The 11,515-nt window shown below is 39.4% G+C and overlaps 1 protein-coding gene across 1 annotated transcript in view; it reads right to left on the reverse strand.

The window, feature by feature from the left end:
- The window catches only part of LOC139467125 (cubilin-like), a 46,421-nt gene extending 42,390 nt beyond the window's left edge, over positions 1-4,031 (reverse strand). The window contains exons 1-3 of the mRNA XM_071248844.1: positions 3,798-4,031; positions 2,918-3,010; positions 1,714-1,947 (exon numbers count right to left, since the gene is read on the reverse strand). Coding sequence (XP_071104945.1) covers positions 1,714-1,947; positions 2,918-3,010; positions 3,798-4,023 — 553 coding nt within the window. The 5' untranslated portion in view covers positions 4,024-4,031. The remainder of the gene's footprint in view (positions 1-1,713; positions 1,948-2,917; positions 3,011-3,797) is intronic.
- Positions 4,032-11,515: the final 7,484 nt, after the last annotated feature.

Consider the following 11,515-nt stretch of genomic DNA (forward strand, 5'->3'; position numbering starts at 1 on the left):
ACAGGATTGTCATAGCACGCTCGAAAACGGCACCAAAACATCATCATATTTAAGGTTTGAAATGTAAATATATCCTGTTTGGCTTTGGTTTCCGATATATATGGGAACTGCAGTGTATTTACCATCCAAAATGTTTTTCAATTTATGTAATGCCTAAAATATACATATGAACAGGATTGTCATGGCATGCTCCATAACATGATCATATGTGTATGTGATGTTAATTTTGGGACAGAGCTCTACCTCGACTGTATGTCTGCCAAGAAGTTCAATGTTGCCCTACCATAATTTCGATGTTTTTCACATCAATTGCATATTATGTGTTAATATAGAGCAAAGTTGTCGATTATGCAAATGTTGTATTTATGGATATATTGAGGATGAATATCACTTCCTAATATTTTGTTCTGCGTACAAACAGCTACGCAGAAAATATTTACAAGACACTTATAGCCTTTATCCGAAAAAGAATAATTTTTTTTGTCCTGATGGCCAATTTTGATAGCTAAGAGAAGATCTTGGAGATGACGAAGGGATGAAAATCACAGTGTTAAGCATTCACTACAAATTTTCTCTAATTGAAACTGTTAGCTCTGGTATCCCCAAGCACCAATTCTCAGCATGCTCACTAGGGACATGTCAAAGTCACAATCCCTTATGAGATCCTGTCTGCATGGTTACGCCTGGTAATTGTTAAGATCACAAATTTTATCTACAGTCAGACAACATGGTACACTATATTCATTTCTAATATCTTGTTATAATTAGAGGCAAATGTTAGAAAAACACCTTCTGGGAAGATATCTGGAGTCCCTCACGAAACATCCTCTTATTAATTCTTTCAAAACCAAAATGTAGGGTGTGGGGAATTGTCTGGACATGGCATTGAGGATTCTTCAGCCTTTAGCATTATAAACCGAAATAAATCACATGTACATGTACATTTGTTAAGTGTCTTTGCTTATGTTGACATCAGTCTTGAAACATCTTCTGTTTTAAATGATGTTAAACATGTGTAAGCGAGACATCACGTGCTTGTAAGGGACGTAACTCTATCAGAAGAAATTTCGGCTGTTTTCGCTGGTTCCCGACACTATCCCGATTCTTTTTTCGTGTATTTCCGAATGACCGCGGCAACCAGCGAACGGAGAGATTCCAATTTCTCACTTCCCTGCACTGATTTCGCCATGAGCGCACTAGAGCCTGACTACCGGCCAGCAGAGCACACATTGATTCGCGGCTCCACTATATATTTTAGACAAATAAGTGTCTACTCCCTCGTTGTATAGTCCTCCTAATATAATGTGATTCTAACAATCGAATTTTATGACATATTGCTTTTCATCAAAGTAAGTTTAGAAACCGCATAGGCATGATCCGCCGCATTTATAATATTGTCTGATTACACATCGGCTAAATACCACTTATGTAACATTATACAATAGTTTGTGCGACAGAAACACCACATCGATGTACATAGCTTACAAAAATGTCACCATTATTTGATAAATACTTCAAATGAAGAGGTTATAAAATTCCAGTTTTCGTTTCTTAGAATAAAATATTGTTTAAACCATCAGCATCTCAAATATGAATATGTCATAATTACAGATGTATCAATTCCTTTCCACAGTCACCTCTGAAGTTGTGGAAAGAAAGCAGCATAGATTAATATCCTTAGAAAATCATACAGCATTAGTGTTACAAGCTTACAGGTTGTTTTAAAGGGGGTTGAAGTGCATATTCTTGGTCCGCCATCTATGTTAAACCACCCAAGATCACAGTTGGAGCTTGTCTTGAAGTTGAGAGAGACGAAGTCAAGGATTAATGTTTGCAACTTCCCACTGCCAATTATAGTGTTAGTGCAGTTGTTGTAGGTGCAGTTGCAGGCGTAACATGGCGTCGATATCTGTCCAGATGTCTTTAAGTTGAAGGCAGTGCAGTTGTCTGCAACATTGGGGTTAAATGTATATCAATCGTCTTTCATTCTCTATGTCCACAATACCCAATCCCACGAAACAATAGACAACGTCAAGTATTCACTGTATAGACGTCAAAGAACAACCTATTACAATGGAGAATATGACAACAGTTCAAGTAATAATATAACATATGATGTAGCTTTCATGATCGCCACACATGATAGACAATCGTTGGAGCCGTAGACAATTGTTTATCAAAGTGAACCAATCGAATAGTAGTAGCATTGACAACCTTCAACATATTTGAATGAATGTGATTGCTCTTCCATTTCGAAAGAGGAACTTGTGACCAAATATTTATCTGATATTTCCATTACAGCATAAACTTTAATTCTCGTTTCAGGTTTCAACAACTTAACTTCCGACCAAACAGTACCGGTAGTTTGATTCAAAATCATCAATACCGAAGTCTACAACGCTAGAAGGATAGTCATACTCAGATATATCTGTCACATGAGTTGAGTCGAATTTCTTTTTTGCAACCTACGCCTACACTCACGAGTCATCGAGAATGTTAGTTTGTTCTTCTTTACCGGAAACGTTAAGTTCAATGTCACTCTTACAGATACTATAGAATCAAATTTCAGGCAATTTTTCTTCGCACCCTACCAGATTCCACAAACTGGAACAGACAAAAGTTTTCTAAGACAAGAATGTTTTTGGTCATAATTCTTTATTTGCATTTTATGATTGACCTTTTCTTATTTCACACTCAAGGCCAAGCTATTCTCTAAAATACAATAGGCAAATATTGATCTTGAAAATAGACATTGGACAGGCTGACAGAATCTAGGTACATATAAGCGTCTATTTGTTCTTTGAGGGTGAATGCATCATGAAAATATGTAAATGAAATGCTTAAAATTGTTATGGAGAACAAGAAAGGCTATAAATGATTATCACAAATAAAAAACTTAAGCAATGAAATAGCGTACCATTTGCGTCAATATAATATTGTATCTGAAACCCTCTTCTAGTGTTGCTGCCATCACTTCTAAACTTGATGACGAATCTATGTCGAAATACATCTGAAAATCAAACGTTGTTACGATCATCTTTGACAGTTGTATGATCAATTGATGGACCACATTCACGTATCTTGCAGACGATTCACACGTATGTATCATACAGATGGACCACTCAGTCGGACCATGTATACGGGTCACAAAAACATGTCATACAGACGGATCACGCAGACATGCCACACAGGCAGATGACACAGACATGTCATACAGACGGAGCACACAGCATTCTCATACAGACGGATCACACCGGCAGATCATACAGACAAGTCATACAGACGGATTTCACTGGCAGATCACATAGCTATAATGACACTCACACGGGTGTTCACATAGAGGGGACATAGACACGGGTGACAGTTTGGTCAAGTAGACGGGTCACACTGATGGATCACAAAGACACATCGCAAAGACGGATCACATGGACGGATCACACGGGAATGTCACACAGACGCATCGCACAAACATATCATACATACGGATCACACAGACATGTCATACAGACGGATCACACAGACATGTCACACAGACGGATCACATAGCTATATGACACTCACACGGGTGTTCACATAGACGGGGCATGGACACGGGTGACACAGTTTGGTCAAGTAGACGGGTCACACTGATGGATCACACAGACACATCACAAAGACGAATCACACGGACAGATCACACACATGATTTACACAGATGGATTTGACAGAGGGATAACACGGACGGATCAGTCAAACGGATCATACGCTTCATGTACACGATCTCTTTGTATGTTGTTTCAGATAGATTACATGCTTACAATTCTTATGAAACGTTGTGTTGCTGCACATTTTAGGACCACCGTCTATAATGAGCCAGTCGTAGCTGCAGCCGGAATTCGTTTCCAGGTCCAGCTGAACCAGGTCTATGTTGATTGTTTGGGTCTGCCCACCACCCACGATGACATAGGTGCAGTCGAGGTTGTTGTTGTAGTTGCCAGGGTAGCCAGGACTGGTAATCTCACCCTTACTGGCGGTCAACGTCATCGAGCAGTTTTCTGACAATGAGAGAAAACAGGACTATAATCATGTGTGGTCTAAGCCTTTTCTGACGGTGATCACATAAGGAATTACCTCATTGCATTATCACCGCACACCAACATATGTATGTTTCTTTGTTTTTTTTGTTTAACGCCGCACCCAGGAATATCACAGCGACATAGGAGTTGTACTAAATACACAACGATGGTTTGCGTTGATTCTTAATAGTGACACATACAACATGGAGTATTCGTATTTATGTAACACATTCATTTTCTACAATATAATATCATTTTTATATTAACATTCTCATTTACCGAAGTTGTCAGGTATGTTATGCAATAACGTACATCCGAATTATATTTTTTATAGCACGAGGTCACGGCGTTTACGGTCGTGTTGCGTGTTGACTGCACCCTAAGCTACACAATACACTGAGGTAAGGACCTTCGCGGTCAGGCATAGAATACACTGCAGTTCCTGGTATTTGACTGATTATCTCGCCAAATCACAAAAATTGTCATCCTCAGGCGTGGCATTACAACCGTGCAAACTACCAACAAAATAATATGATCTAGCATGGAACATGGCCTTTGTCCAATTAGAGATTAACCTAGACTGTGTCATCATGACAAGGAGTTTTGGATTTGGTAACTCTCTTCTCTTTTGGTCCATTTTTGACATACGATTCTACAGCATCCATAATGATTTTAAAGTTGTTATCCAAAGCTTTAGGAGGCTACTTGTTCAGCGAATACAACCCCAGGCACTTTTATTTCACCATCAGTAGTGGGTGTTTCAGTTATCCTGGCTGCTCTAGCTCGATTTAGAGTGCCACTTACTTTGCTATATGGTTTCCAGGCATATTTAACTTTGCTGATAAACTAGTGTCTTCAAGTAATGGTACACATTCTTGAACTCGTGTGTCTACTTCAAATGTTGTTGCGTCATGAAGAACATAAGACCCAAGAGCAGTCAGATCACATAAAAGTGAGTTTTGTGAGTGTCTGATGTTAGTGTTTGACGTTTGGTACCATTTTGATGTTAGAGAGCAGTCTGCATGTTTTATTCCACTTTTTATTCACTTTTCTGTTTTTGGCAAAGGACACACATTTCCCAGTCTCTACATGTTGAGACATTTGCTGACTTTGATGTGTCTATAATTTTGAAATTAGATATATTTGGTTATGGTGATAACGTAACTTGTATCATAACTGGCATGGGACCTGTGAGGAATATCATTGATTAACCATTACTAATCAATTGCTAACATTTGGAATTTAAAAGATATAATTTGGCATTATTTTTCATTAAATTTCAATGAAATAGCAATTCTCCAATGAATTAATTGCTTTTAGACAAAAAACTATTGTGGAGTAATGGTCAATTGAAATTTAATCCTTGACTGCTGATTGGTGAAAGACATATTTAAAATATCTCCCTTGCTTGCCATGGAGAAATGAAGTTAGGGAATAATCACTTAGATTTTGAGTTTTGAAACTTTTCAAGACTATATCTTTTGTTTTATAGTGCTAGAGTTCTTTTGCTACCTATTCTGTTTATGTTCAGTCAATATTGATCAGATAAAACCAAAGTATATCTCCCTTTTGTCAGAGAGTTCCATATTCAATAAAAGTTGACTGCCAGCTGCCATTTATAACAGAGGGTTTGTCCATTTTTTATAAATGTTATTTATGAAATAATTGGTGTGTTTCTTGGCAGGACTAAGCCAACGGATAAAAAAAAGATATCCGTTAGGGTTATATGCGGATAGAGATGCAATTATCAAAGGTCAAGTAGGGACTACATTCACTGTTATTAAAACAACCATAGCGTCGCCCTTGTCATTCGGTGATCAAGTCAGAATGAACCTTCGGGAATATGGAGAAACTATTGGGGTTGCTATCATTATCAAAAGAATAGACTAATATACTGAAAGTCAGTTTCTAACGACGATGTATTTAAGTCATTTCATAAGTTTGGGCAACATTGGAGATATAAATTGCGAAACAATATTGCGAGGACAGACATCAAGCGGGATTATTTTCCATATCTGTGCTTGTAGACCTCTGCGACTTGGAACTTTTTCCACAATTTGAAACAGTTGGACTTGGTCGAAATATGTTCGAATTGTTACCTTGTTTCGTTTTGTCGCTGTGTGTACACCTGACTGCACTTGGTAACGTTATGACAGGACAGGGCGACTGTTAACAACGCCGGCCATATGGCCGTGGCGTTTCATACACCATGGTTAGAGTAGCTTCCCTTTGATAAAGGGCTGTTACTCTATCGGACAGACCGATGGCTTGCCGCTAAAGGCACTTGAAAACAATATGCGTAGGCAATTGTTGTTTTGCATATATGTAGTTACCCCACTGTTTAAGAAACAGGTTTCTGTTGGATTTTTATCGGCTGCTGTCACTGTCCGACTGACACATCACGTACCCTCTGACGTAGTACTAGTATATATTAATGCGCACGTTCCAGGTAAACTTGCAATGTATAGGTATGTTTGTGAGAGACGGAAAGAAGTATTTGAGCGCAGAATAGAAGAATGACATTATATGATAAAGAGGCTATTACGCGTGTGTGTTTAGGGGTGGTAAAGATCCTGTATTAGGAATAAACAGTGTTAACTGATTGACTTTACTGATTCTTTGAAGTGAGATTGTCACTTTGTGGCCAGTATGAAATACAATAAGATGGCCGAGAGAAAAAGTGTGAAAACGAAAACTTGGCGCTGTGACACGTATTTCAGAGTAAGTATTTTGTTGTCTGTCTACGATTCTTAAAAGCTATTAGCATGGTCAATCTCAATAAAACTAGATCTTAGTTCTCACTACCGCTAAACAAAGATCTGAGAACATTCCTTAACGTGTCATGTAAGAACGACCTTTCATCCGACAAATCAGAGCGTCGCTTACTATATCAGAAAAGTGACATCAGAATGTGTTTTCTAATCATGCTGATTCCGTCAAAATCATCGTCTATCTCTCTCTTCAATGGGATGAACATTTGAACGGAAGAGACGTTGCATAGCCTTTGACAAGCACTGCCATACAATCGCGACCATGTATTAGACTTTCCAGAATGTCCTTTGTTCATTTTTTTATCGAGAACGTTGTCAAAATAATTTTCAAGCGTAGTCTGGAATGGAAGTCGCCAGTTAGAAACTAGTGCTGTAAAGCTCGGGAAAGCTGTTTTCTGACTGGCTAATGGCGACTTCTTGTTAGTTATTTCATTGGTCTGTCAGAGTTCGCGAAGGTCGTTCTAACGTGACCTGTAAACGAATGTCCTCAGACATGTGTTCAGCGATAGCAAGAATCAAAAGGTACATCTTATTTTCCTTTTAATGGCATCGGGTCTCTCGGCGTCAACCCCAAACGTCTTGGTATATTGTGAATTGGGCTCTTCACATAACCATATCTCAAAGTGTAATTATTTTTGGCACAACCTGGAAATTCATGATAACCCAATTAAATTATCACAATATGTTCTTAGCTTTATCAAAATAAATAATTCTGTAAATAATAGCTGGATGAAAAATGTCCATTAAATATTGGATAACTGTGGCATATCACATGTGTTCAATGATGCATATTTATACAACAAGTGGCTAGTCTAGTAAATGTTGAAAGATCAATTTACAAAATAAGGGCGGAGTACTGTGTGCAATAGTGTCAAGGGAACTTACTATAAATTACTTTTATCTGTCCCATCCTTTGAAGAATACCTCCTCCTTCCAAGAACAAAATCATTCCCGCTTCTAATTTTTAGAACCTGTAACCATAATTAGTGCCACTCAACCCAGCAGTATTTGTCTGACCTGCTGCCAGTAGATTGTTGCATAATGAATGCAAGCAGTTAGTCCTGGTATCATAAACAATCAGCCACGTGTATAGTGTATAGTAACACGTTAGCAAGTGACACGGATTCGAATAGTCTGTGGCATGTCGCTTCATCCTTCTAGCGCTAATTTTAGACTGCAACAGGATATTGTGATGTGGAGAAACTAAGCTAAACAAAGCACTTGTAATTCGCGCGTCAAAAGTTGGGATGATGCTGATTGATTTCGTCAGTATTGTAGAACACAGATAGGGAATAGAGCGAAAAAATCCTTTCCATATTCATAAGAAATCTATGTTTAAAGCAGTGTCCATTACATGATTCCGACTGCTAGTGTATCATAAGCACGTGTTTTTTAATCACTATTAAATAGTGATGATATCAGGTTGTAGCGAAAGAGTTTATCCTGCACCACTGGTGACACACTTCACATCAACTTGTAAAGGCAAGTCAACTGTTCACCTGATCATGGGACATCATTGTGCCACTGATATCTACATGATTTTGAATTGCTTAGGAGGGTGTTTTGTCGCGTGTATTTATTTACTGCAAGAATAATAACAACTACATGCAAAATAATATAATGACCAACAACATTAACGACAAGGACAATTCAAACATTCTTTGACTTATGCATTTATTCGCTCATAATTCTTTACAGAGCCAAACATGTATACACAAAGAAAAACGTTAAGCACACCCTTTTATATTTCATTATTGTTAGGTCCCAATATTTGTAACAGTCATGATAAAATTACGGGAAGAATAATGTTTTCTCGAGGTGATGTAATCAGTCATGCGTGACCAAACCTCACGTGCCATGCATGGTATGCCCGTGCAGCATGCTTCCCTCAAGTATCTCTAAAAGCAGTATACCCAAACGTTAAATTGCTTTCTTAAGCTCGGTTTTAAACAGTTTTTCCATGACATTGTGTGACCATTGTATGAAGGCGATTATCAAACGCCACAAGATGGCAAATAATCGGAATGCATTACGCAGGAATGTCTTGTAATGCCATTGGTCAGAATTTGGGGTATCATCACACTGACGTAAGCCGTTTAGTCGAGAAACATGCTCAGACCGGTGATGTACAGGACCTTCCCAGATCCGGAAGACCCCCTGTGACGACACATCGCGAAGACAGGGACCTTTCTTCGTCTCATACGCCGAGAACCCTTTTTAACAAGTACTCGTCTGAAATAGCTGTGGTTGCCAAATCGTGGTTTGAGCACCAGAACGCCAGGAACCGGCTGCAAGCAGCAGGACTGAGGTCTATAAAGCGTCCCTTGTTGAGAGATCACCACAAAGCTGCGCGTTTAGCATGGTGTATTGCGCGACAGAACTGGAATCTGAGAACTTGGAGACGGATCCATTGGTCGCTTTCTGCTTCACGTCACTGATGGAAGGCACCAGAACACGGCCTACACCCAAAGGAACATTAAACCGACTGTTGCATACGGCGGGGGCTCGGTAATGGTTTGGGAGTGTATCTCTCATGACTGCAGGTTGGATTTGGTCACCATAAGGGGCAACTTAACAGGGTCTCAGTACATCCGGGACGTTTTGAGGCCAGTCGTCGTTCCTAATTTTGACAACCACCATCTTGCCACTCGACACTACATGGATGACAAAGCCATGCCTCAACGTTCGCATGCTGTCGTGGATCACATGAGTGCCAATGCAATAACGACTCTACCCTGGCCAGCAAGGAGCCCAGATTTGAACCCCCTTTAACATCTTTCGGCGCATACAGGCACGAGATCCTCCTGTTCAAGATTTACGCCAATTGGAAGAAGCATTGCATCAGGAGTGGCTGCTGTTGACCCATCAACAGATCCAACGTCTGACTGTAGGCATGAGACGTAGGGTGGAATGCGTCATCCTGGCACGTGGCAGTTATACCCGCTACTGATCTGTTTCACAAGTCATGTCAAGTGGAGACTTTAAGGAACATTTTTACATGACACATCAAACGTACCTCGTTCAAAATCCTGCAGCTCCATACTTGTTTAGGTATAGTCTTAGGTAAAAAAGAGTACCTGTGTTACCATGATGTTTTTGTCAGTAAATTTCAATCACAAATCACCAATATCTTCTTTTTTGTTGTCAAATGTTTGTTCTAACCGATGACTTTGGTATCGTCCAGCTCCTGTGGTCAGTCGTCCCATGCCATGATTTTTGCCGTTTGTCATGGTTCAGAAAAGGGTTGTGCTTAACTTTTTTCTTTGTGTATATAACACTCAACATAGATGCACCTACCTGCTGAAGCTGATTGACATGTGCCATACAGGCAAATCAGCAAGATATAAATCCACAGTCCCGTAGTTTTCTGGAACAAAAATGAATATGTTCAGCGATTACTTCTTGTTTTCACGTAAGTATTTTTAGTCATTTGTTAAAAATTAACATCAATTCCGCCTGTGACACGTACATCCACATATGATGGTGGTGAAGGGACAGTTATACTACCACCAGATTCAACCCCTGATTGAAACAGGCCGCTTCACTGCGGAAGCTAATATTTTTAGAATACTACTCATTGTCGGTTGGCATACATAAATAATTAGATATACAATTATAGGCTACAAAATGCAATGTTGCAATACTACAGTATTCAAAGGATGTGTGGCAATTCATATCGTGCAGAAAGCACGATAGAAATCTACAAAGAGAATGTATTTTATTTTTTGAGGGCTGCAGACAGCTGCTTGCTATTTGGCGCTGATCTATATACGACAGAGACATCAAATCTTCTGCGTCACAGTGAGAGATATGCGGTGGAGAACGAAACCTTTGCAAGGCTTGTTTAGGTTTTTTTAGCGATGCCCACCCAATGTTAGCTTATTAAGTTGCCGTGCAACATGCTTTCAGTGTCTGTCATATGTTCGAGTGACGTATTACTGTGAATTATGTTTCTAGGTTTGTCAGCACCATACCCGTGCTCGTGGGTTTCACCGAAGTGGTAAAAACTGACACGCTGCGATATAACAAGAATACTGTTAAAAGCGGGGTTGAACCCAATTCATACACACACACACACACACACACGCACACAAACACTCACACACACGCATGCACGCATGCACGCACGCACACACAGTCATTAACACGTTTGTAAATATTTAGTATTTAACTCACCCATGAAAACCGATCACCCTCCATAGAACCCATCACTGACCTGTAACTAACAGAAGCTCTATATGAACAAATCAAATCTTAAATAACTATCATGTGTAAACTACTTTTTATTATATGAAAAGTAGGAATGAAGGAACGACAACTCCACGGGGAACCAATCTATAAACATTGATAATTTTTGTGCAGAATTAACCTATATACTGAACTTCTTCAGTACACTGGTTATTCTTTGGTGTTGATGTTCCACATCTGCAGACACCGACTCCGCCGCTGCCGCCTCCGCTGCCGATGGATTATTGATAATATGGCCATGTCAGGAGCTGATTTATCAGGTGAGCGAAGATTGCAAAATTATTAGGGAATGAGGTCAGGTGTTATCGAAAATATCTCGTGCATTATGTGGTATTATGTGACTTACCAGGTGAAGAGTTGCTCCACGTATCCAGGAGAGAGTTGATTCTGTCTGCTGTCAAGGATTGTCTTTGTGGACACTTTTCTGCTGGGGAAAAATGA

The sequence above is a fragment of the Haliotis cracherodii genome, unplaced genomic scaffold (genome assembly GCF_022045235.1).
Source record: "Haliotis cracherodii isolate W230 unplaced genomic scaffold, xgHalCrac1.p SCAF_19, whole genome shotgun sequence".
In the NCBI taxonomy this organism is placed as follows: domain Eukaryota; kingdom Metazoa; phylum Mollusca; class Gastropoda; order Lepetellida; family Haliotidae; genus Haliotis; species Haliotis cracherodii.